At 39.1% G+C, this 27,995-nt stretch overlaps 2 protein-coding genes across 2 annotated transcripts in view; both read left to right on the top strand.

The window, feature by feature from the left end:
* The window catches only part of LOC141567351 (butyrophilin-like protein 9), a 365,947-nt gene that overhangs the window by 69,227 nt on the left and 268,725 nt on the right, over positions 1 to 27,995 (top strand). The gene's annotated exons all lie outside the window — the stretch shown is intronic.
* On the top strand, positions 2,683 to 27,781 carry LOC109439462 (butyrophilin-like protein 8). Its single transcript, XM_019719775.2, has 3 exons — positions 2,683 to 2,740; positions 5,496 to 5,843; positions 27,459 to 27,781. Exons 1-3 carry the CDS (start codon positions 2,683 to 2,685, stop codon positions 27,779 to 27,781), a joined length of 729 nt encoding a protein of 242 aa, XP_019575334.2.

Genomic DNA, 27,995 nt, shown 5'->3' on the forward strand with positions numbered 1-27,995 from the left:
ATGATGTGTTCTTATATTAAACTTTTCAAACACGATCTCTGCTTATTTATTCCATATTAATTCATTTTTCTCTATTCCATATCAGCCTTAGAATAGTTATTGACTTTTCTGTACCAATCCAAAGAAATGGTGAGTAGGGAGGATTTCCCAATTCATTCTATAAAGCCAACCGGATACCAAAACCAGACAAACATATCAGAATAATATAAAAGAAAACTACCAATTCTTATCCTTCAAGAACATAGTTGCAAAATTTTAAATAAATGTTTAGCAAATTGAATTCAACGACATACTGTGAGTATAATATATTACTGCCAAATGTGTCTATTCTAGTAACAAAGGAATGTTTTAATATTCAAACATCAAACACTTACACATTAACAAACTAAAAAAGAAAACCATACGATCATCTCAATAGATGCAGCAAATGAACGTTTGACATATTCGACATCCATCACTAATAAATCTTTCAGCAAAGAAGATATAGAGATGGTTAGTAAGCCCATGAAAAGATTCTCTACATCCTTAGACAGTAACAAAATGCGAATTAAAACCACAATGAGACACAATTACCACCTATTAAAGTAAAATTAAAAAGACTGATCATACCAAGTATTGACAAGGCTTTTAAGAGATTGAAAGTCTCATACACAGCTGGTGGCGGGGTACAGTGGTGCAATCACTTCGAAAAACAATTTGGCAGTTTCTTTAAAATGTAAACAGTCCCTTCCATGTGATTCTACCAGCTCATGCTAAGTATTTTGTTTAAGAGAAAAGGAAATACATTCCTCTACAAATTTGTACATGAATGTTCACAGCAGCTTTATCTGTAGTAAGTGATCCAGGTGCTATCAACAGATAAATGGATAAACAGATTATGGTGTATCCATGCAATGATATACTACTCAGTGATAAAAAAGGGTCTGTTTGAAAACGATGTTATCTCTGGACTTTGGACTCGGCCTTGGCCACCACGCGTGAAACTATGTGGCACCAGTAAATATTGCAAGAAGTTGTAAACTGGATTTCGGTGTCTGGGCACCTGAGGATTAAGAAATTGCTCTTTTCAGATTAAAATTCTGTTAATTAAATGAACTAACAAGGTACATGTAGCCTTGAGAAGAGAAACAAAACAGAGTTCTTTAGTTAATCAGTGAGGGGAGGAACAAAGAGAAAATAGCTGAATATCAGGGAAGATCTAATTGCAAACTAGCTAGGTTTAATTACGGGTGGGTAGATAGTGAACTATATACAGTGACTCAATCTGCAAACTAGCTAAGTCTAATTATGTTATTGATTCACCAAATTTTACCCTTATACATTCACTTACCAATATTCACTTAAGGTTCCCCTATATCTTTTTGTGACATGATAGCTCATTTTTCTTAGTACTGAATAATATTCTTTTCTATAGATTTGCATTAACTTGTTTATTCATTCATCTCTTCAAGGGCATCTTGGTTGCTTCCACGTTTTGGCGATCATGAATAAAGGTGCTACAAGCATTCCTGTGCAGGTTTTTGTGTGAGCATAAGGTTTCAACTCATTTGGGCAAATACTAAAAAGTGCAATTGCTGGGTTGTATGGAAAGAGTATGATTCGTTTTGTAAGGAACTGCTCAACTGTCTTGCAAAATGGCTGTACCAGGAAAGTTCCTGTTGCTCCACAACTTTGCCACCATTTGTTATTGTACATGTTTTAAATTTTAGCCTAAATGTGGTATTTTCACTCACATTTTATTCTAAATATTTCCTAACTTCTATTGTGATTTCTTTTTGGACCCATGGGTTATTTAACATTGTGTTATTAACAATTTCTAAATATATAGGGTTGCCTAAGATTTAAAATTGCTTTTTTATGTTAGCTTTATTATGGTTAAAAATTGTGTGGTTTTTTCCCCATGGCGTCGTTGGAAACTTACATTCTCGTCAGTAAGTGATCACATTGTGAATTTCCATGTGCTTAAAAAGGTTGCAAAATCTCTAATCGTGAGTGCCCTGGCTTAGTGTGTAAATGAAAGACTTAGTGAGAGGTTCTTCACCTTATTGTCCTTGGAGATCAAGGTTCTGTCTTGTTCTAGCAAGTTCTTCCAATCTTGTTTCATGATCTGAGTCCTAGTCTAGGACTCAAGAAAGGAGGTGACAGGCAGGATTACCTCAGGCTATGCCAGGAAATGTTCATCTCACTTATTCTTATTTACCCCTGTGGAATGGCACCTATTTATCTGCACAATCTGTTACCCTCAACTGTGACAACCTCTTTTATAGGACTGGATCCCACCGCCCATACAGTTCTACCTGCCAGATTGGACCTTAATATCCCCACATCTGTCATTCCTGTGCCACCCACACAGGGCACAGTGTTGACCCAGGACAAACCCCTCCCAGTGGGCCCCACCCCCCTTCTCTATCATTGCTTTCTTGGTCTGAGATGGATGTTTATGGCTGGCCAATAAATGCAGTGATTCAAAGTGCAGAGTCCCCTCTCCCCTAACACACAGGGCCATGTCTGTATCAGGTGACTCTAAAAAGAATGGTGCAGTTTGCCATCAGCTCAAGCTCTGCCTCTTCATGGCTCCTCACACCAGAAGCTGGTCTGAGCCCTCTTCTCTCTAATTGGTCCATCCTTCTGTCCCTGCTGTCGTCTGTTTCCATAGCGTGAGGTCGACCTGCAGACACATCCATGGCCCTTGGGACTCCCGTGCTCACTTTGCTTCTCAGTCTCCTGGGGCTGGGCTCAGGTAAGCCTCCAGGCGAGACTCTGTCTGCCTCTCTTCTTGTTGGTTAACATTCTTAGATTTTTAGCTGCATGATCTCACCACAGTGGGTTAGTGTATCTTTCTTGTTTGCATTTCCCTGACTTCTGCCCCAGGTTGACATCTATCAATGCCTGGGGCTGTGGGGATCAGGGGGCAACGGGAAGGTCTCGGGCACTGTGCCAACAGTGACAACAGCCCAGAAATCATGGCAAAGAGTGCTGAAGAGGGGCCTGGGAGTGGGGAGGGGACACACCAAGGATGTGAAGGAGAATAAATTAAATGTTTATCCCAGGTGGGCTGTGGAGTTTAGGCAGGGGTCTCTAGGAGAGCACCAGGTTCTTACATGGGTGCCGGGGTAGAAGGGACACTGACTAAAATGTTTGGAGAAAAGATAATGGTCCAGCTGTGGACATGTTGTGTGGGAAACACCTGTGGTATGTGACCTGAGGGTGGGGGAAGGTGTCCTGATCTTCAAATGAAGACTGAGTTGTAACCTGGCATAGTCTGAGAAGAAGTCCACTCTTCTTTCTTCTTCTAGTTATGGTCAACACAAAGGCTGGTGTGTAGGATGTTGAGTAACTGAATAAGGTACAGAGAGGAAGCTGAGGGCTGGAGTAGACCACTCTCTATGTACAGGTGGTGTCCAAATGTACAAGGTCCAGTCTTTCTGGACAGGTTCAGAAAGGTTCATTCATTCTGCCACTCATCTGCTCTGTCTGTTGTGTAGATCATGGCAAAGAAGACAGAAATAAGGGTAATCAAGCCACACTCCATGTTTCCACAGCAAAACCCATATGTCTTGTTCACAGGACAGCCTCTCATGACGTTCATTCTCATCCATTTTCTGAAGAGTTTCTTTGACTGCTCTGCATCCTGGAGAGGCAGCAGATGTCATGGACCTTAGAGGCAAAAAGACTTTATTTTAAACCCCCATTTCCTCTGCTTATGATCTTGGCAGCTCATGATTCTACCAGGTGTCTGTGTGCTCATTTGATAGGAGATGGCATCACACCCTGATCAGGCTGGCGTGGAGATCACATGAGTTCCTATACATAGAGCAGAGCTCAGCGTTCCATTAGCTCAGAGCCTGTGTTCAACGACAGACAGTTTTTCATCGCTGGTCCCCAGGGGAAGGAGGAGTAAAGGGTGGAAGGAGCTGCTGTAGGTAAGGAAAATGACAGCAGCAGTAAGGGCTGGCCAGAGGAATAGAGAAACCACAGGAAAAGTTCCCTCAGCTCGAGAACCCCCCACAGCCCTGAAGGCACAACAGCAGCAGCACAGCCCACCTAAGCTGAGTCCCCAAAGCAGTCAGGGATAAGGGTCTGAGTGCAGATGGGCTGGTGCAAGAGTGATTCTGGGAACGAAAGTAAGAGAGTGGAAAGAGTAAAGCCAGAAGGGAGGAAAACCGAAAGAGGGTGTGCCAATGAACAGGTTACTGACATGGAAACACCTTCTGAGGGGCCACACAAATGGCAACCCAGGATCATCCCAACATTCACTGCCTGCTGCCTCCACTGGGGACGTGTACCCCCACCACTGTTCAATTCTCAGCACTTCTGGGCTGCCCTGCACCAGACTGAGCAGGTTCCAAAGGGCAGAGAAAGCCCTCAGCAGGGAGCAGAGGCCAGACTCCTGGGTGGGGCTGTCAGAGGGCAGGGACATGCCCAGCCCACTGCAAGAGGACTCAGGGTGGCGTGAGTGGCAGCACTCAGCATCTGCTAGGTCAGGCCGGTGTATGAACAGACATTCTGCTGCAAAGTCACATTTTATATCATCTGACTCTTCTTCAAAATGCATGAGCAAAATACATTTCAAAAAGATGTATAAAACATATTTAAAGTAAGAAATAATGGGTCGTAAAATAAAGATATTCACTTATTTAAAAATAAGTGATCACTTTGGGAATTTCCTCGTGCTTGAAAAGGAAATTTACAGTGTGACCCCCTTTCCTCTGATGAGTATACACACTCCAGCACACCCATCTATGCACATATCAGAAATGCATACATGTGAATTAATTAAGAGACGCTCCCAAAGAGGTGTGTTCATAAAGCACACTCCATGGAAGGAGAATCACCATGAATTCACCAGAGAGCAAATCTCTAACATGAAAACTGCAAAATCTCCTTGTCACAATGTCATACATGCCTCTCAGAATTTGGCAGAAGCAGATAAATAAAATAAGGAAGTACAAGTAAAGGTTTAACCTATGGACAAAGACATTCCTTTCTTATACCATTGAAACATTTACAAGATGTAACCATGAGCTTGAAGGAAACAAATTATCCTAAACTAGAGACTTTGTTGTTAATATTCCCTCCTGGAAAATGGATCATCTTTAGCTTTTAGCGCAGAAGATGAAAAGTGGCTGTTGTGAGTGTGTGGTGAAGCAGACGGGCAGAGACAAGAGAATGTGGGTTTAGATTCTCTTCCAGTCAGAGGGTCAGCATTTGGAAAGTGCTCTCATGCCCCTGATTAACTTACTTAGTCTCTCTGATACATTGTGTTTCCATCTTGGAAATGGGAATGTCAATAACACACACCTGTCGGATGTTTGTGATACAGAATGAAGCAAGGGATGTGGAAGTGATCTGTCAAGTGTAAGGGATGTACAAACGCTGGTCACTGGTTTGGAAAGGAGATCAGATGGATGTCGCACCCCTGGGCACACGCTGGCCATGAGCAGGACACACTGACAGGGTCTTTGCTCAGTTATCTCTTGTGCTTCCTTCCACAGGCCAGTGGCAGGTGATGGGACCAGACAAGCCCGTCCAGGTCGTGGTCGGGGAGGACGCAGTGTTCTCGTGCTTCCTCTCTCCTAAGACAAGTGCGGAGGCCATGGAAGTGCGGTTCTTCAGAAATCAGTTCCATGCTGTGGTGCATCTCTACAGAGAAGGGAAAGACCAGCGCCATAGGCAGATGCCAGCCTATCGAGGGAGAACTGAGCTGCTGAAGGACTCCATAGCGGAGGGGCATGTCTCCCTGAGGCTGAAGAAGGTCACTCTCTCAGACACTGGTCTCTATGGATGTGGGTTCATCTCCCAGAATAATGACCAGGAGGCCATCTGGGAGCTGCAGGTTTCAGGTCAGTTGCTCATTTCAGAGAACTCATAACCTAGTTGTCTGGTAGAACCAACTGGGACTTTTTGAACTATTTGTTGAATAAGGAGTTTCAAAAATATCTTAGGTCGTTTAGTTAGGAGTTTAGATCATACACTGTTCATTTAATCTGCCTCATGTGTATAGTTCTATGTCATTTTATGTAACCACATGACATCAACATCAGGGTGTAGACCTAGCCCATGACCATTGAGATCTCCCTCTGCTACCTCCTTATAGTCACATTAACCCTCCTTACCCACCAACTCCCCTGACTCCCCTCCTTACTCCCTTACTTGCAACCCTCCTTACTCCCCAAGCCCTGGCATCCATTTATGTCTTCTCCATTTCCATAATTTTGTCATTTCTAAAGTGTACATAAATACAATTACACAATACATGACCTCTGAGATTGGCTTTTCCACTGAACACCATGCCCTTGAGTTGCCTGTATCAATAGTTTGTTCCCTGTTATTGCTGAGCAGTATTCCATGGTATGGATGTACCAAGATTGTTTAGCCATTCACCCATTGAACATTAGGGTTGTTTCCAGTTTTCGCTTTTACAGATAAGACTTTAATGAACATTTGTGTACAGGTCTTTGGATAGCCTAAGTTTTTATTTCTCTAGGGTAAATGCTCAGGAGTGGAACTGCTGGGTTGTATGGTAAGAATATGCTCATGGTATCCTTTTTAGCCTTTATTTTTTTCAACAGTTTTCAGTTTGCAGAAAAATTAAACTATTTATTCTTCTCTGCTAAACCTCTGGCAACCAGTGATCTTTTTACTGGCTCCATAGTTTTGCCTTTTCCACAATTGTCATATATTTGTAATCATACAGTGTATAGCCCTTTCAGATTGGCTTCTTTTACTTACCAATGCACACTTTTAAAAATTAATTTTATTAAATTTATTGGGGTAACATTGGTTAATGAGATTATATAAGTTTCAAGTGCACAATTCTAAAACACATCATTTGTACATTGCATTGTGTGTTCAACACCCAAAGTTAAGTCTTCTTTTGTCACCATATGTTTGATCCCCTTTACCCTCTTCTACCTCTCACCACCACCTTTCCCTTTTGGTAACCACCATACTGTTATCTGTGTCTATGAGACTTTTTCTTGCGGCAGGGGTGGGGGGTTGTTTGTTTATTTTGTTTGTCCATTTGTTGCTTTCTGTTTTATATTCCACATAAGGGGGAAATCATATTGTCCTTGTCTATTTCCATCTGACTTGACTTGCTGCACTTAGCATGATGTTCTCAAGATACATCCATGTTGTAGTAAATGGCAGTATTTCATTTTTTAAAACTATATATCAGGTAAGGGAGTAATATCTAGATATATAAAGAACTCGTAAAACTCAACACCAAAGCAAACAATTCAATTTAAAAAATGGACAGAAGACCTGAACAGACACTTCTCTCAAGAAAACATACAAATGGCCAAGTAGTATTCTATTATATATATGCACCACATCTTTATCCAGTCATTCATCAAAGTACACTCAGGTTGTTTCCATGTCTTGGCCACCATGAACAATGCTGCAATGAACATTGGGATACATATTTCTTTACAAACAAATGTTTTCATTTTTTTTTTTTTTTTTTTTTATAGATACCCAGAAGAGGGATTGCTGGGTCATATTGTAGCTATATTCTTAATTTTTTGAGGAACCTCCATACTGTTTTCCCTAGTGGCTGTACCAATTTACATTCCCACCATCAGTGTAGGAGGGTTCCTTTTTCTCCACATCCTCTCCAATATTTGATATTACTTGCCTTGTTGATAATAGCCATTTGAAGAGGTTTGAGGTGATATCCCATTGTGGTTTTGATTTGCATTTCCCTCATAGCTGGTGAAGTTGAGCATATTTTCATACATTTGTTGGCCATTTGTGTGCCTTCTTGAGAGAAGTGTCTGTTCTGGGTTCTGTCTGTTTGTTTAAATTGGATTGTTTGTTTTTTGGTGTTGAGTTATATGAGTTCTTTATATATTCTGAATATGATTCCTTTATGTGATATATACTTTGAAAATATTTTCTCGCATTCTATAGGTTGCCTTTTCATTTTGTTGGTTGTTTATTTTGCTGTGCAGAAGTTTTTAGTTTGATGTAGTCCCACTTGTCGATTTTTGCTTTGGTTGCTTGAACTTGTGGTGTTGATCCAAGAATAATTGTCAAGGAGCTTCTTCTATATGCTTTCTTCTAGGAATTTTATTCTATCACGTGTTACATCTAAGGCTTTAATCCATTTTCAGTTAATTTTTGTGAGTAATAAGATAGGGTCCAATTTCATTTTATGTGTGTAGTAATACAGTTTTCCCAACATCATTTGTTGAAAAGACTGTCATTTCCCCATTGAGTATTCTTAGTTCCCTTGTCAAATATTAGTTGACTATATATGTGGGGGTTACTTGGGCCCTTGATTCTGTTCCATTGGTCTATGTGTCTATTTTTATGTTAGTACCATACGATTTCTTTCTTTCTTTTTTTTTTACATTTTTTAAAAAAATTTATTGGAGTGACAATTGTTAATAAAATTACATAGATTTCAGGTGTACAATTCTGTATTACATCATCTATAAATCCCATTGTGTGTTCACCACCCAGAGTCAGTTCTCCTTCCATCACCATATATTTGATCCCCTTACCCTCATCTCCCACCCCCACCCCCTTACCCTCTGGTAACCACTAAACTATTGTCTGTGTCTATGAGTTTTTGTTTCTCATTTGTTTGTCTTGTTCTTTTGTTGTTTTTGGTTTATATACCACATATCAGTGAAATCATATGGTTCTCTGCTTTTTCTGTCTGACTTATTTCACTTAGCATCATACTCTCAAGATCCATCCATGTTGTCACAAATGTTCCTATATCATCTTTTCTTACTGAATAGTATTCCATTGTGTATATATACCACAACTTCTTTATCCATTCATCTATCGAAGGACATTTTGGTTGTTTCCATGTCTTGGCCACGTAAACAAAGCTGCAATGAACATTGGAGCACACGTGTCTTTATGTAAATGTTTTCAGATTTTTGGGTAGATACCCAGGAGAGGGATTGCTGGGTCATATGGTAATTCTATTCGTAATTTTTGAGGAACCTCCACACTGCCTTCCATAACGGCTGCACCAGTCTGCATTCCCACCAACAGTGTATGAGGGTTCCTTTTTCTCCACAGCCTCTCCAACACTTGTTACTATTTGTCTTGTTGATGATAGCCATTCTGACTGGGGTGAGGTGATATCTCATTGTGGTTTTGATTTGCATTTCTCTGATGATTAGTGATGTTGAGCATTTTTTCATATGTCTATTTGCCATTTGTATGTCCTCTTTGGAGAAATGTCTCTTCAGGTCCTCTGCCCATTTTTCAACTGGGTTGTTTGTTTTGTTGTTGTTGAGTTGCATGAGTTCCTTGTATATTTTGGATATTAGCCCCTTATCTGAGGCACTGTTTGCAAAAATCTTCTCCCATTCAGTTGGTTGCCTCTTTATTTTGTCGATGGTTTCTTTTGCTGTGCAGAAGCTTTTAAGTTTCATATAGTCCCATTCGTTTATTTTAGCTTTTACTTCCATTGCCTTTGGAGTCAAATTCATAAAATGCTCTTTGAACCCAAGGTCCATAAGTTTAGTACCTATGTTTTCTTCTATGCAGTTTATTGTGTCAGGTCTTATGCTTAAGTCTTTGATCCATTTTGAATTAATTTTGGTACATGGTGACAGATAGCAGTCCAGTTTCATTCTTTTGCACGTGGCTATCCAATTCTCCCAGCACCATTTATTGAAGAGGCTGTCTTTCCTCCATTGTATGTTTTTAGCTTCTTTGTCAAAATTATCTGTCCATATTTATGTGGTTTTATTTCTGGGTTCTCAATTCTATTCCATTGGTCTATGTGTCTGTTTTTCTGCCATTACCATGCTGTTTTGATTATTGTAGCCCTGTAGTACAAGCTAAACAGGGAGTATGATACCTCCTGCATTGTTCGTTTTTCTTAAGATTGCTTTGGCTATTTGGTGTCTCTTGTGGTTCCAAACAAATCTGATGATTTTTTTTGTTCTATTTCTTTTAAAAATGCCATTGGAATTTTGATGGGGATTGCATTAAATCTGTATATTGCTTTGGGTAATATGGCCATGTTAACTATTTTGATTCTTCCAATCCATGAGCACGGAATGTCTTTCCATTTCTTTCAAAAATGTCCTATAGTTTTCAGCATACAGGTCCTTCACATCCTTGGTTAAGTTTATTCTTAGGTATTTTCTTCTTTTTGCTGCAATTGCAAAAGGAATTGTTTTTTGTATTTCTTTTTCTGGGATTTCATTGTTAGTATATAGGAAGGCAATGGACTTTTGTGCGTTGATTTTGTAGCCAGCAACTTTACTGTGTTCGTTCATTGTTTCTAATAGCATTTTGGTGGAGTCTTTATGGTTTTCTATATATAGCATCATGTCATCTGCAAAGAGTGATAATTTAATTTCTTCATTCCCAATTTAGATACCTTTTATTTCTTTCTCTTGCCTGATTGCTCTGGCAAGGACTTCCAACACTATGTTGAAAAGCAGAGGTGATAGGGGACAGCCCTGTCGTGTTCCTGAACGTAGAGCAAAGGGCTTCAGTTTTTCACCATTAATTATGAGATTAGCTGAGGGCTTGTCATATATGGCCTTTATTATGTTAAGGTATTTTCCTTCTATACCTATTTTATTAAGTGTTTTAATCATAAATGGATGTTGTATCTTGTCAAATGCTTTTTCTGCATCAATTGATATAATCATATGATTTTTGTCCTTTATTTTGTTTATGTGATGTATCACATTGATGGATTTGATATGTTGAACCATCCTTGTGCCCTGGGATGAACCCCACTTGGTCGTGATGAATAATCTTTTAATGCATTGTTGTATTCGATTTGCTAGAATTTTGTTTAGGATTTTTGCATCTGTATTCATCAGAGATATTGGTCTGTAGTTTTCTTTTTTGTGTTGTCCTTACCAGGTTTTGGTATCAGGGTAATGTTGGCCTCATAAAATGAGTTAGGGAGTACTGTCTCTTCTTCAATTTTTGGAAGAGTTTGAGCAGGATTGGTATTAGATCCTCTTTGAAGGTTTGGTAGAATTCACTAGTGAAGCCATCTGGTCCCGGACTTTTGCTTTTGGGAAGGTTTTGGATGACTGATTCAATTTACTGGTGATCGGTCTGTTTAGATTTTCCAGTTCTTCATGGTTCAGCCTTGGAAGGCTATATGTTTCTAAGAACTTGTCCATTTCTTCTAGGTTATTGAATTTGGTGGCATATAGTCCTTCATAGTATTCTTGGATGATCCTTTGTATTTCTGTGGTGTCCGTGATAACTTCCCTTTTTCATTTCTGATTTTGTTAATTAGTGTCTTCTCTTTTATCTTAGTGAGTCTAGCCAAGGGTTTGTCAATTTTGTTAATCTTTTCAAAGAACCAGCTCTTTGTCACATTAATTTTTTCTATTGTCTTTTTGTTCTCTATTTCATTTAGTTCTGCTCTGATTTTTGTGATTTCCTTTCTTCTGCTGACCTTGGGTTTCACTTGTTCTTCTTTTCTAGCTCTTTAAGGTGTAACATGAGGTTATTTATTTGGGATTTTTCTTGTTTCTTGAGATAGGCCTGTAATGATATAAATTTCCCTCTTAAAACTGCTTTTGCTGCATCCCAAAAATTTTGGTAGGATGTATTTTCATTGTCATTTGTTTCTATGTATCTTTTGATCTCTCCTCTAATTTCTTCTTTGACCCAGTCGTTCTTTAAAAGTATGTTGTTTAATCTCCATGTATTTGTGTGTTTTCCTGCTTTCTTTTTGCAGTTGATACTCAATTTCAAAGCCTTGTGATCAGAGAATATGCTTGGTATGATTTCAATCTTCTTAAATTTGCTGAGGCTGATTTTATGTCCCAATATATGGTCTATCCTTGAGAATGTTCCATGTACACTAGAAAAGAATGTATAGTCTGATGTTTTAGGATGAAGTGCTCTATAAATGTCAATTATGTCCATTTCATCTAATGTGTCATTTAGGGCTGCTATTTCGTTATTTATTTTCTGTTTGGATGATCTATCCATAGCTGTCAATGATGTATTTAAGTCCCCTAGTATAATTGTGTTTTGGTCAATTTCTCCCTTTAGTTCTGTTAGTAGTTGCTTGGTATATTTTGGTGCTCCCTGATTGGGGGCATAAATATTGATGACTGTTATGTCTTCTTGTTGTATAGTCCCTTTACCATTATGAAATGTCCATCTTTGTCTCTTGTTATCTTTTTCACCTTGAAGTCTGTTTCATCTGATATCATTATGGCTACACCTGATTTTCTCTGGGCACCATTTGCTTGGAGTGTCAATTTCCACCCTTTCACTTTGGGTCTATGCTTGTCTTTGTAGCTGAGATGTGTCTCTTGGATACAGCATATGGTTGGTTTCAGTTTTTGGATCCAATCTTCTATTCTGTGCCTTTTTATTGGTGAGTTCAGTCCATTTACATTTAGGGTGATTATTGATATGTGAGGATTTCCTGTCATTCTATCTTTAGTTTTCTGGTAAATCTGTGTCTCCATTGTTTCTTTGCCTGTTTGTTGTTGTTTATTATTTATTTGTGGTGGTATTCTATGATGTTTCCCTCTGTTTCTTTTTTTATTACAGTATATATTTCAGTACTGGATTTTTTTTGAGTGGTTACGCTTAAGTTTATGTAAAAAAAATTAATATTTAGAGTATTCCATTTTCTTCAGCAGGCTTACTTTCTCCATTCCCATATTCTGGTTAAGGCCTTTACTCTCCCCTTTTTATATTTCGGTTGCCACAAATTGTCCCTGTTGATGGTGGTCGAATAGCCTGCTTTAGTATTTCTTGTAGTGCAGGTCGTGTATTAGAAACTTCCCTTCGCTTCATTATGTCTGGAAAAGTCTTTATTCCTCCTTCATATCTAAAGGATATCTTTGCTGGATATATTATTCTTGGCTCATAATTTCTCTCTTTCAATAGTTTGAATATTTGGTTCCACTCCCGCCTGGCTTGTAGAGTTTCTGCTGAAAAATCTGATGATAATCTAATGGGCTTTCTTTTGTAGGTTACCGTCTTCTTTTCCCTGGCTGCCTTGAGGATTCTTTCTTTGTCGTTGATTTTAGACAGCTTCAATTCAATGTGCCTTGGAGAAGGCCTGTTGGGATTGAGGTAATTAGGTGTTCTATTTGCTTCTTGGATTCGAGGATCCAGTTCTGTCCACAAGTTTGGGAAGTTCTCATCGACAATTTGTTTGAATATATTCTCTGTTCCCCTCTCTCTTTCTTCTCCTTCTGGTATGCCCATTATTCTTATATTGCTCTTTCTGATGGAGTCAGAAAGTTCTTGTAGAGTTCTTTCATTTCTTTTAAGTCTCAAGTCTCTTTCTTCTTCCATCTGTGTAATTTCCAGGTTTCTATCTTCGATGTCACTGATTCTTTCCTCCATCTGGTCAACTCTACTACCTAAGCTGGTTATTTCATTCTTAATTTCTTCTATTGAGTTCTTAATCTCCAGAAATTCTATTTGGTTCTTTTTTAAAATTTCAATCTCTTTCATAAAATGCTCATGTTGTTCTTTGATTGTGTTTCTGAATTCATTAAACTGCCTTGCTGTGTTTTCTTGCATCTCGTTGAATTTTTTAAGAACTGCAATCTTGAATTCTCTGTCATTTAAGTCACATATTTCCATATGTTTAAGTTCCTTTTCTAGAGACTTTTCACTTTCTTTCTGAGCTGTATTGTTGCCTTGTTTATTCATGGCAATTACTGATTTATTATTTCTCTCCCTAGACATCTATAGCAGTGGCTTCTGCAACAAATTAATAGGAAGTGGTCTTTCTTTTGTTTTCCAGTACTTATTGGCAGAGTATTTTATTTTCTCTACAACTGCAGTCTTTTTTTCTCTCTACGCTGTAGTGCTATGTTTTCTCTGCACTATTCCAGCTTCTCACACAATGGGGGGATTCCCTGGGAGACGGGCTTCTTCTCTGTTAATAGTTCACCTGGGTCACAGGGCACAGTGTCCGTGTGGGTATGTGGAGAGCTTTTGAAGTTCCAAAGCTCTTCCTGCACCAGATTCAGAGCCTGTATGTTTCAGCAGTTCTGTTTACTCCTGCAGGGATCCGCCCAGATAGGTGGGGCCAGGGGCGGGTTGAGTTGTGAGAGGGGCCCAGAGCAATGGCGGCGACCACCACCACAGCCGGTCCTGCTTCCACAGCTCCCTGCCCTTTGCTGGAACTAGTTGGGCTGAGAATCTGTGTCTGCGGTCTACAGTTCTCAGAACAGCAAATATTCTGTTCTTTTGATCTGACACTGCTACTGTTCCACTTGTAGCACTGGGCAGGTGGGGGCGGGGTGAGCTCTGGGGTGGGTAGTCTCAGTGCCTAAGGCTTCCCTTCTCTGCTTGGCAGTGAGGGCTTAAACCACCGTTTTCAGCCTTCTTCCCTCAGTCTTTTCTCTGAGGTCTCTGCCATGAGCGTTAGGTTCAGCCGTGTTATATGCTGCCCCCTCAGCCTTGTGTGCCATAAGCAGAGCCCTAGCTGTCCCAGTTCTTCCCTCTCCCGTGGCTGCAGTAGTTCTGGGATGCTGCGAGCTCGGATCACTGAGCTAGGTCTGCGTTCTATGCCCCCACGGCTCGGTCTCTGCACTTCTCCCTTCCCTTCTCCCTTACTTGCGTGATTCGCCCACCTTTAGGTGAATTCAGTAGTGGGCCTCTTTGTCTTGCCTCTCTGCTGTGCAGGGAATCCTGTGTGGAATTATTATTGTTCGATTAGTTGTAAATTCTAGGGGAGCTTTACAGAGGCTCACTGCACGCCGCCATTTTGATGACGTGTCAGTACCATACTATTTCAATTACTATAGCTTTGTAGTATAGTTCGAAATCAGGAAGTATGGTTCCTCTGGCTTTGTTCTTACTCAAGATTTCTTTGGCTATTCAGAGTCTTTTGGGTTTCACACAAATTTTAGGATTTTTTTTTCTATTTCTGTAAAAATATCACCAGAATTTTGATAGGGGTTGCATCGAGTCTATAGATGGCTTTGGGTAGTATGGACACTTTACCAATATTAATTCTTCTATTCATAAATGCAGAATATCTTTCCATTTGGTGTTGTCTCAATTTCTGTCATCAAAATCTTGTAGTTTTCATTGTATAGATCTTTCACATCCTTGTTTAAATGTATTCCTAAGTATTTTATTGTCTTTGATGCTATTATTAATGGGATAGTTTTTTAATTTCTTTTTCTGATATTTAGTTGTTAATGTATAGAAACTCAACTGATTTTTCTATATTGTATTCATGTCATGAAACTTAACTGCATTTCTTGTGTAGAAATTAATAAAGATAAATCACATTTCAAATGGAGTCAGAAGGCTAGAAGAGAGAACTTTCAGGTATGTGTCACTCCATGCCCATGTCAGGTGTGTGTCACTCGACTCCAATAGGAAGAAATGTACCTTGCAACTCTGACAGGAAGTGTTACTCCTTTACTATCTCAGCAGGTGGAAGAAAAGAGTCCTCCTTGCCCAGTAACAGCTGGGCCAATGGGAGACTGACATAACTCAGCCAATGAAAAGTCGCTATACTTCAAACTTTCAGTTTCCTCCAATGGACTCTTCATTTACAATTGCTCTTCGCAAGTCCATAACGGAACATTCATCCCCTTTGCTTCTCTGTACTTGTGTTTAGTTTGCCATGTCCCAAACTGCAATTCTTTGTTGTGCCCAAATGAACCACTGTGCTGGAGAAACATCTGGCTGTGTTTTGAAGGTCAATAGTTGATTAGTTCCAACAGGTGTTTTTTTTTGGGGGGGGCAGAGTTCTGTCTAGTCTTTAGGATTTTCTATATATAAGATCATATCATCTGCACATAACAATTTTACCTCCTCAGTTTCAATTTGGATGTGTTTTACTTCTTTGTCAGTACAGTAAGTCCTCACTTAATGTTATTGATAGGTCCTTGGAATCTGTGACTTTTAATGAAATAACATATACCAAAACCAATTTTACCACAGGCTAATTGATATAAACAAGACTTAAGTTCCTATGGCATATTTCTAGTGACAAAAACATCACTGAACTTCTAAATAAAGACCCAAAACACATCTAATATTAAACTCTGAAATAAATGTAAACTATACATACATTTAAGAAAGATTAACATAAACAAATAAGATAATTATTTACAAACCTGCTTAATCCAGTTCAGGGTCACAGGTGGCTGAATCCTCTTCCAGCATCTCAGGGTGTAAGGTAGGAGTTAACCCTGGACAGGACGCCATTCCATCACTGGGTGCACTCACACACACACCCATACTCACTTATCCTGGGACAATTTAGATATGCCAATTAACCTAATGTGCACATCTTTGGGATGTGGGAGGAAACTGGAATACCCAGAGAAAACCCACGCAGACATGGGGAGAATCTGCAAACTGCACAGACAGTGGCTCCAGGCAAGAATTTTTTTTTCTCATCAACATTATAACAAAATTGATGTTGCATGAAATGGCATAATTTTTCTTGTCCTTAATAACGATTTATATAATTTATTTTGTGAAGAGTCTGTTCAGAAAACAGACTTTATTTAAAGACCTGCTCTACTATATTGAATAAGATGATGAGAGTGGTGTGCTTGTCTTATTCCTGATCTTAGAGAAAAACGTTTGATTTTTCACCGTTGACTATAATGTTAGCTCTGTGTTTGTCATATATGGCTTTTATTATGTTGAGTTATGTTCCTTCTATACCCAATTTGTTAAGTGTTTTTATCATAAAATATTGTTGTATTTTGTCAAATGCCTTTTCTGTATCTATTGAGATAGTAATATGATTTTTATCTTTCATTCTATTAATAAGTGTATCACATTTATTATTTCAAACTGAACCACTCTTACATCCCAGGAACAAATCCCACTTGGACCTGAGGAAGGATCCTTTTCATATGCTGTTAAATTCATTTTGATTTTTTTTGTTCTCTATTTCATTTATCTGTACTCTGATTTTTGTTACTTTCTTCTTTCTGCTAACTGTAGGCCTAGTTTGCTCTCCTTTTTCTAGTTCCTTGAGGTGTAAAAAGTTAGTTTGTTTATCCTAGATCGTTCTATTTTATTAACATATGCATTTCTCACTGTAGACTGCTTCAGAACTGCTTTTGCAGCATTTCACATGTTTTGATATGTAGTGTTTCCATTTTTGTTTGTTTTTAATTCTTTTTCTTATTTCCCTTTTTGGCTTCTTTGATCCATGGGTTGTTCAAAGTGTGTTAATTTCCACATATTTGTAGACATTCTAGCTTTCTTCAAGTTGTTGACTTTTAGTTTAATACCATTGTAGTTGAAATAAATACTTGGTATGATTTCAGTCTTCTTAAATTTGCTAAGACTCATTTTACTTCCTATTATATGATGTATCCTGCAGAATGTTTCATGTGTACTTCAGAAGAATGTATATTCTGCTGATGTTGGATAGAATGTTCTCTAAGTGGCTGTTAGGTTCATTTGATCGAATGCATGGTTCAAATCTAATGTTTCCTTATTGATTTTCTATCTGATTTCCTCTTGCTGAGGGGAGAGTATTGGAGTTCCCCACTATTATTGTATTGTCTATTTCTCCCTTCAGATCTGATAATATTTGCTTAATGTATTTAGGTGCTTTAATGTTGGGTGTGCATATTTATGATAGTTATATCTTCTTAACGATGTGACCCTTTTATCATCATATAGTGATCTTCTTTGCCTCTTATTAATGTTTTTGGTTTAAAGTCTATTTTTTCTGATATAAATATAACTATCCCTGCTTTCTTTTGGTCTACACTTGCATGGAATATCTTTTTCTATTCCTTCAATTTTCACCTATGTGTGTTCTTAAAGCAGAAGTGAGTCTGTTGTAAGCAGCATGTAGTTGGGTCTTCTTTTTCTTATCCATCCAGCTACTTTGTGCCTTTTCATTGATGAATTCAGTCCGCTTACAGGTAGAGTAATTATTGATATATAGGGACTTACTAGTGCCATCTTATTTCTTTTCAACTGTTTTATAGTTTCATTGTTCTTTTTTTCCTCTCTTGTCACTTATTTTTGTGAATTGGAGATATTCCATGGTAGTATGCTATGAGTCCCTTCTTTTTATCTTTTGAGAACCTTCTAGGTGTTTGTTTTGTAGTTACCATGAGATTTACATAAAACATCTTATAGTTAAAACAGTCCATTTTAAGCTGATAGCAAGTTAACTTCAAATGCCTCCAAAAGCTCCACCATTTTACACCCCTTTTTGTATTTTCCCCTTTTGTTTCCCCCCTTTTTAATATTTGAATTACAGTTGACATTAAATATTATTTTATATTAATGTCATGTGTACAGCATAGTGGTTAGACATTTATGTAATTTAAGAAGTCATCCTCCTGGCAAGTACCCACCTGATGTTGTATGTAGTTATTATCGTATTATTAACTATATTCCCTATGCTTTTCTTTATATCCCCATGATTATTTTGTAACTACCAATTTATACTTCTTAATTTCTCTACCTTTTTCACCCTATCTCCCAACCTCACTCCCATCTATCACCTTCGATAAATCTAGTACCCATCTGACACCATACATAGTTATTCCATATTCCTTCTGCTATACCTTACATCCCCATGACTACTTTGTAACAACCAATTTGTACCTCTTAATCCCTTCCCATTTTTCAACTACCCCCTAAAAACCCATCTAGCAATCATCAGCTTGTTCTCTGAATCTATAAGTTTGCTTCTGTTTTTTTTTTTAATTTATTTTCGTTTTTAGATTCCACATATAAGTGAAATCATGCTGTATTTGTCTTTCTCTGTGTAACTTACTTCACTTAGGTCCCTCTAGGTCCATCCAAGTTGTTGCAGATGGCAAGATTTCATCCATTTTTATGGTTGAGTTATATTCCTTTGTATATATGTACAACCTCTTCTTTATCCATTCATCCATTGATGGACTCTTAGTTGCCTCCATGTTTTGGCTATTGTAAATAATGCTGCAATGAACATAGGGATGCATAAATCTTTCCAAATTAGTGTTTTGGGTTTTTTTTTCGATAAATATCCACAAGTAGAATTACTGGGTCCTTCTTTGTCTCTTGTTATAGCCTTTGTTTAAAAGTCTGTTTTGTCTGGTATAAATATGCTATCCCAGCTTTGTTTATTTGTTTCCATTTTCCTGGAATACCTTTTTCCATCCCTTTACTTTCAGAGAGTGTGTGTCTTTCAATCTGAAGTGATTCTCTTGTAGGCAGCATATGCAAAGGTCTTCTTTTCTTATCCATTCAGCCACCCTATTGTGTTGTTGTTTTTGTTGTTGTTGTTGTTACAGTTAAAAAATTCATATTTGGAATTAACCAGCTGAACTCAGTTTAGATGATCCCAATTTGTTTGGCAATATCCAAAGCATCATAGTCAGGAGCCAATCAAACATGCCTCCTTCTCTCCATCAGGCCTGATCAGGTGTTGACCTTGGCCACATCAATGTCATGGAGATTCTTCACAGCCTGTTTGATCTGGTGCTTGTTGGCCGTAATGAACATAAGTGTATTATTGTCTTCTATCTTCTTCATGGCAGACTCAGCAGTTAGGAGGAATTTAATGATTGCATAGTGGTCAAGGTTGTTTCTCTTGGGGCACTCTTCCAAGGATATTTAGGCTGCCTTTCGAGCTGCTGTGTCTTGGGCTTTGAAAAGTGGGTGACGTGGGGATCTTTTTTTGTGTGGCTGTGGATGCCTTTCAGCACTTCTTCTTTGCTTTGTCTCTGCTTTGTCTAGCCATTGCTTTGTCTTTGGCTTTAGGAGGGCAGGGGCTTCCTTCTTCACTTTTGGCTCCAGCTTCATGAAAAGGCCACCCTATTGTCTCTTAATTGGAACATTTAATCCATTTACATTTAAAGTAATTGTTGATAGATATGTAGTTATTTTCTTTTGCTATTCATATTTTTTAACTCCTCCTCCTCCTTCTCTTCCTTCTTCTTCTTCTTCTTCTTCTTCTTCTTCTTCTTCTTCTTCTTCTTCTTCTTCTTCTTCTCCTTCTCCTTCTCCTTCTCCTTCTCCTTCTCCTTCTCCTTCTCCTTCTCCTTCTCCTTCTCCTTCTCCTTCTCCTTCTCCTTCTCCTTCTCCTTCTCCTTCTCCTTCTCCTTCTCCTTCTCCTTCTCCTTCTCCTTCTCCTTCTTCTTGTCCCTTTAACATATCTTGTAATACTGGTTTCATGGTGATGAACTCCTTTAACTTTTTCTTGCCTAGAAAGCTCTTTATCTGTCCTTTGATTCTAAATGATAGCTTTGCTGGGTAATCTTGGTTGTAGGTCCTTGCTTTGCACCATTTTCAATATTTCCTGCCACTCCCTACTGGCCTGCAAAGTTTTTCTTGAGAAGTCAGCTGACAGTTTTATGGGAGATCCCTTGCATGTAACTAACTACTTTTCTCTTGTTGCTTTTAAGATTATCTCTTTGTCTTTAACTTTTGGCATTAATTATGATGTGTCTTGGTTTGGACTCTTTAGGTTTATATTTTTTGGGATTCTCTGTGCTTCCTGGCCTTGTATATCTATTTCCTTCACCAGGTGAGGGAAGTTTCCTGTCATTTTTTTCAAATAGGTTTTCTATTCCTTGCTCTCTCTCTTCTCCTGCTGGTACCTCTGATGCAAATGTTGGTACACTTGATGTTGTCCCAGAAGTCCCTTAAACTGTCCTCATTTTTTTGGATTCTTCTTTCTCTTTGCTGTTCTGATTGGGTGTTTTCTGCTACCTTATCTTCTGAATTGCTGGTTCAATCCTGTTTCATCTCATCTACTGTTGATTCCCTCTAATGTAGTCTTCATTTCAGTTATTGTATTCCTTATTTCTGACTGGTTCTTTTTATGTTTCCTATCTCCATGTTTATGTTTTCTGTCTCCTTGTTGAAGTTCTCCCTGAGATTATTGAGTATCCTTATAACCAGTGTTTTGAACTCTGTGTCTAGTAGATTGCTTGTCTTTATTTTATTTAGGTCTTTTTCTGGAGTTTTGTTCTGTTCTTTTGTTCAGGACATGTTTCTTTGTCTCCCCATTTTGGCTGCCTCCCTCTGTTTGTTTCTATGTATTAGGTAGGGTTGTTATGACTCCTGGTCTTAGTAGGGTGGCCTTATGTAGTAGGTGTGCTGTGGGGCTCAATGGCAAAGTCTCTATGGTCACCTGATCCAGGTGCTCCAGGTGTGTCTTTTGTGGTGGTTTTGTGTGCCCTTCTGTTGTAGTTGAGCCTCGGTTGCTGTTTACAAGTCAGTAGGAGGGATTCACCCTCGGCCGATTGATTGTGAGGACTTGTCACAACTACAGTGGAGGAGCTGCTGTGCAGGGGCTGATCCTACAGAGCGAGAATTCACTTTAGCAGAGCTCTGGTGCCTGCCCATTCTGCCCTTTGGGTGTGTCATCCAGGAGGTTGACAAGTGATGCTCTGACTTGGTCTGAAACTGGCTACTGGTCATACCATTCCTGGGGCCTCCTGAGAGGGGCCCCACCACAGGCCAGGTTCAACAGCAGGCCAAGTTCTGCTGCATCCTGTGACCTGCCCAAGGCCACCTGGCATGAGCCACAAAACAATCCACAAATGGCTGCCACCTGTGCTGTGCTTGGAGGTGCCTCTAGAGGCCAAACCACAAACTGAGGCTGGCTGCCACTAGATCTGGACTTGCAGCTGCTCAGCAAGATGTACGGGATATGCTGAAAGCAGACGCTACTTATTTGGGTTTTGTGATACTTTGTGAAATTTTAGGACAGTTCACAGCTAAGAGCTAAGATAAGCTATTTGTATGGACAAGCCACTGGAAGTAGATTGAGTAGGACTGCAACTTGGGTAGGGGTGTGGTCTCAGGGAATCACCAGGGCCAGGGGGAGGAACAGTGTTAGTCAGGTTGATGGAGACTCAGATATGGTGCCCGCCTGCATCTGCACACAAGGAGGGGCAAAGTCTCAGCATAGAAACAGTGGATTTTGCCAGCACTTCTGTCTGGGAGAAAGCTGCCCCTCCAGCCTTTGCCCTGAAGCCTGAGAACTCAGGTCCTCCCAGTATGTCCCTGGTGCCTTCCAAGCTGCTACCCCCATGCTGAGTGAGTCCATCATCGAGTAAGTCTGTGCTCAGGCCCTTTAAGAGGATCACCTGGGACTCTAGCCACCCTCCATCTCACCTAGCCACAATTTCTGCTGGTTTTCACAACCAGGAGTTATGGGGACTTCTCTTCCCAGCACTGGATGTAGGCTGAGGAAAGTGTTATGGGACTAAGATCCTCACTCCTCTGAGGGAGAACTCCACAGCTGAGATATCCCTTCCAATTTTTAGTGGTCATACGTGGGTGTGGGACCAGCCTATTTTGTGTCTGCTTTTCCTACTAGGCTCGAGGTGGCTTCTTCAATATATGTCCTTACTTATAGGAGTTCTGCTCAGCTAGACTTCAGGCAATTTTCAGTGATGGTTGTTCTGTAGTTTAGTTGAAATTTTGATATCTGAGAAGAAGAAATCACAGCATTTACCTACTCCACCATCTTGACTGGAAATCCCTTTCTTTGTATCATTGATGTCACAATTTACCTCTTTTATATTGTTTGTTCATTAGCAAATTATAGTAGCTGTAGTTATTTTTAATACTTCCTTCCTTTACCCTTTATATTATAGTTAAGTGGTTAACATACCATCTTGTTGCAGAATTAAAATTTTGTAAATCTGAGTATATATTTGCCTGTAGCAGTGTGCTTCATACTTTTGTATTTTTTTTCCTGTTGCTGATTAGCATCTTTTTATTTCAGCTTGAACTCTGTTCAGCATTTCTTGTAAGGCAGGTCTAATGGTGATGAACTCCCTCAGATTTGTTTCTCTGGGAAAATCTTCCATTGTGTGTGTGATTTCATTTATTTCAAGTTTGTCCATAGGCCAGGATACGGCCTATCTTGGTGATGTTTCACTGGCACTTGAATATGTGTTCTGTTGTTGTTAAGAAGAGTCATTTAGGTCCTGTTTGTAGATTGTGTTCAGATATTCTTCATCCTTACTTATTTTTCCATCAGTAATTATATCAATTGCTGAGAATGGGGTGTTGAAATTTTCAACAATTAAAACTTTGTCTCCATTCTTAAAAAAAAATGTTCTGTTGTTAGATGCACAAATATTTAGGATTGCGATGTTGTTATGGTGGATTCATCATTTTTTCATTATGTAAGGTCTGTCTTTGTCTCTTGTAATTTCATTTATTCTGAAATACATTTTATTTGACATTAATATAGCTAATCCTGCTTTTTAAAAATTAATGTTTGCATGCATATGTCATAAAGGTCTTACTCTATTTTTTTCGTGTTTTAATGCTGACAAGCTCTTTTTTCATACTACTTCCCCTTCTTGTTTTGCTGCACATCTGGGCAAGCTGATAAGAAAGCCCTGACCCTCCCTCATTTGGTTCCAGTGAGGAGTTTAAATCATGGAATCCTTACCCAACATGTGAAGGAAAGTTTACCTCAGCCTGTCCCTCTAACCACAGTGAAAACCAAGCCAGTCTCCTATCTTTGCTCTCTTATGCCATTTTTGGATATTCTTGGGAACCTGCTCTATAGTGCCAAAAAGCCTCATTATGTGAGTAACAAACATTATCATACCTTCTCAGTACATGTATAATGGCATCATTCTTGACATCTGCATAAATTTTGAGTGAGGTGGGAGTAAGGGGATAGTACCATCCTGTTCTTGGAGGGTGACCACCAGCGGTCTATGTCATTTTAGCTTACTTATGTCATTATATTTGACGTGAGTTTCTTTTAGGCAGCATATACTATTCTGCCAATTTCAATTTCTAATTGGTTAATTAATTAATTAATTAAGACAACATTTAAGTAGTTATTGATATTTAGGGCTTACATATGCCATTTGTTTCTGCTTGCTTTCTTTGTTTCTCCTTCATTTGTTTCTCTCTCTCTCTCTCTCTGTCTCTTAGACTCTCTGTGAGCTATTAAAACACTTTTTTAGGATTCCATCTTGACCAATTGTAGTGCTTTGAACATATCACTTTGTACAGTTTTCTTAGCAATTGTTCAGGATGTTATAATATACATAAATATTTTATCTACTGGTATTTACATTGTGTCACTTTAAGAAAAATGTGCAAACCTCACTTAGGTCCCTTTTCTTCCCCAACTTTGAAATAACATTGCCTTGTGCACCACATCAGATAGTTTATAATTTTATTTCAACCATCAAATGAATTTTCAAAACTCATGAGGATAGTCTGTTTTATTTTTTCTCTCTTCATTGTTTCTTTTTTCTGTCCTAATGTTCTAACATTCCTTTTTTCATCTATTTTTTTGTTTGAAGAATTTCCTTTAACTTTTTTTCTAGTTTAGTTCTATTTATTTTTTAAATACTTATACAATATTATATTAGTTTAAGTGTACAACATAGCGGTTAGACATTTATATAACTTATGAAGTGATCACCCCAATAAATCTAGTGCAGACATACTTATTATAATATTATTGACTATTATTGACTATATTCCTTATACTATACACTTTAACCATTCTTTAAGGCTAGGTTGGCTAGCAACAGATTCGCTCATTTCCCTCTATCTGAGAATGTCTTGCATTTTCCTTCTGAAGGACACTTATCCCAGATATAGGATTTTCTGTTGACAGTTTTGTTTTGTTTTTTAAACCATGGCATTGTACACTGTATTATTATTATTATTATTATTATTATTATTATTATTAGGGAATATTGGGGAACAGTGTTTTTTCAGGATGTCAAGTCGTTGTTTTTTCAATCTAGTTGTGGGGGGCACAGCTCAGCTCCAGGTCAAGTCATTGTTTTCAATCTAGTTATGGAGAGCATGGCTCACTGGCCCATGTGGGACTTGAACCGGTGACCTTGGTGTTATGAGCACCAAGCTCTAACCACTGAGCAAACCCATCGCTCACCAGCAGCTAAGCTTCAAGCTCAAGCTCAAGCCGTTGTTTTCTATCTACTTGTGGAGGGCACAGTTCACTGGCCCATGTGGGAATTGAACTGGCAACCTTGTTAAGAGCTCACGCTCTAACCAACTGAGGCATCCAGCTGCCCCGACGGTTCTTTTATCACTGAAAAGATGTGAAATTTTCTGGCATTCAATGTTTCTGATGAGAAATCTGCTATCATTCAAATTGATGTTTCTATACATGTAGTACATGCTTTCTCCCTGGTTGTTTTCATGACGTGGGGACAGAGTCCCAGAGAGCAGTTTCCAGGCTCTGTGCCTCGCTGGGGAGGTGCTGGCTCAGGTAGTGAATGACCATCAACTGTGATTGGTTGGCCATCAGCTGTAACTGGTTAGCCGATTGGCTACTGATGTAACTGTGGGGCTGCGTTGATTTGTTGGTTGGTTGGTAGGCAGAGAAGTGAATGGCGGACTGCGGATCATGTGGCTACTACTGCATGTGCCTCCCCCAGCCACCAGCAAGAATATAGTGATATGACTCCGCTATCTATGGCTCCGTGGATGTTCCTTTTTGGCCTCACCATGTCCTGCGTTCTTATGTGGGGAGTGGGAGCTGAGACCCCGCATGGCATCATACATGACACATGATTTTTTCCTTCACTTTTAGTGTTCAGAAATTTGATTTTTAACTATATAAGTGTGAATTTCTTTGGGTTGCTCCTATTTGGTATTTCCTCAGTTTCTTGAAACTGTTGTTTAATGTTTTTCACTAAATTTGGGAGTTGATCAGCCATCATTTTTTCAAATACTTTTCCAGTCCTTCTATCTCTCTCCCCTCTTTCTGGGACTCTGATGATACAAATGTTTGCTATTTTGTTAAGTTCCCAAATGTCCCTGGGGGCAGGAGGCATAGTCTTTTTTTTTTTTTTTTTTTTTTTTAAATACTGTTTCTTTATATTGTTTGAATTTGGTAAATTATATTGATCTATCCCCATGTTCACTGATTCTATTTTCTGTCACTTCCATTCCAGTATTAGGCCCATTAGGTAAATTTTTTATTTGTTATTGTATTTTTTCAGTTATATAATTTCCTTTTGGTTCTTTCTAAAAATAAATTCTGTATTTTGGTGAGATATTCTATTTTTCATTTTTTCAAGAGAAACTGTATTCATTTGTTGAATCATTTTTATGGTAGCTATTGAAAAGCCTTTGTTAGATATTTCCAATCTAATTTATCTCAGTGTTGGCGTGAGTCAATTGTCTATTATCATTTAAGATAACAGTCTTCTGTTCTTCGTGTGATGGGTAACTTTTAATTGAAAACTGGACATTTTGGCTATTATGTTTTGAGACCCTGAATCCTATTAGAAGCTTCAATTTCAGTAGACAATCAACTTGTTTAACTTTATCACTCAGGTCCCTGGTCTTCTGTTGTCAGTTGAGTTTCCATGTCTGCTTTCTGCACCATGGTATCTACCTGACCTTCTGTCTGGCATGCTTCTCCCTCTTCCTGACTTGTCCACCTATATATTTCTCTTTCATCTGACACAGGAGGGTACAAACGTCACCTCCTGGGAGGTGTGACTTCCTCTAACAGTTAATCACTATCTCCTTGACCTCTGTCCTTAACCATATTTTCATATATGCACTTTTCACAATGAAATGTATTTGTTTAGTTTTCTCCTTGCTTAGTCAGTGAGTTCTGAGAGTCTGGTTCCTGGTGAAAATCCTACTGATTTTTAAGACCTGACCATAGAAAATTACAAAGTCTTTACTTGACAGGCCTCAAGAGAAAAAGCTGCCCACCCCACACTAGACTTTGTGCACAGTCAATGCCTTCAGTATCTTGAGGAGGTGTAGTCGAAGACTCCCATGCCCCTGCCAATTCATGCTCTTACACATATTTCCATTCCTAGCCCAGGTGCCTTCATTCCTAGGTCTCTCTGTCTGAGGCCTGGGGCAGAGTCTTTTTCAAGTGCTACTGTCAAGGCCTTCTTATCAGGAAAAGGAGGGGGAAAACTTGAAAACATCTTCCCCCACTCTGACTCAGGACCCTGTAACTTTCCACAACTAGCCCTTTCCTTCGCTTTTCTCCCAACCTCACAGTCCATGAAACTATCGAAGTCTTTTGTTTAGCACACTCTCAATAGTGACACAAACCCCTCCACTGCACAGATACACTTGACCTTAGACTAGCATGCCAATTCATGGGGGAAATGGAGGAGGGAGGAGTCATTATGTGAATATACTAGGATAGTAAATGATGAAAGGTTTCACTGCTATTTGATTTGGGCTCATTGTTGCTTTAATTAGCCGATCTAACAGCTGGCAGTTCAGGTCTCTCTTCCCCAGCTGAACTCCGGAAAAGTTCCTCATAAGAAGGAGCTCTGTCTTATTCACATCCTATCTAGTGATTAGCAATATGCAGGTATATAGCAGTTGTTAAATGCATGTTAATGAACAAAGACCATTGGAAGAGCTTACAGTGCTATAAGTGTGTATGTGTCTGTGAGAGAAAATCAGGGAGAGAAGAAATGTGGGAGTATTATTTCTATGAGCTTTATGAATCTGACTCAGAACTTCTGTGGCCTTGGAGCATGATCTTTGCTTTCATCCCTTTCCTGTTTTCTCCCCAGCGTTGGGCTCAGCTCCTCTGGTTTCTATCATGGGATATGTTGATGGAGGCATCCAGCTACTCTGCAAGTCCTCAGGCTGGTTTCACCAGCCCACAGTGAAGTGGAAAGACCCACTAGGACATGATTTGCCCTCAGACTCAAAGGTGGATGCAGACAGACGTGGCCTATTTGATGTGGAGACTTCCCTTATAGTCCAACAAAATGCTGGCAGCATATCATGTTCTGTCCAGTACTCTGACCAGAGCCGAGAGGTGGAATCCAGAGTATGGATAAGAGGTGAGTGGGGAGGAGGAGGAGTGGAGGAGGGGTGCATGTTTGTGTAGCTCAGAGGGAGAACAGGAGCCTTTATCACAGGGCTGTTGTATAGTACTTTCCAGTTTTAATGATTAGTTTTGAAAGTCAAAGTTCTGTGAGATATAAAGATAATAGCATAAAATTTGATTAGGTGGAAACAATTGTTTGCAATTGCAGAAGAGTAGAATCAAATATTTCCTTCATCATATGATCATCTTTTTTGTGTAACCCTCTAAAATCAAC

Source organism: Rhinolophus sinicus, linkage group LG10, assembly GCF_036562045.2.
Source record: "Rhinolophus sinicus isolate RSC01 linkage group LG10, ASM3656204v1, whole genome shotgun sequence".
In the NCBI taxonomy this organism is placed as follows: domain Eukaryota; kingdom Metazoa; phylum Chordata; class Mammalia; order Chiroptera; family Rhinolophidae; genus Rhinolophus; species Rhinolophus sinicus.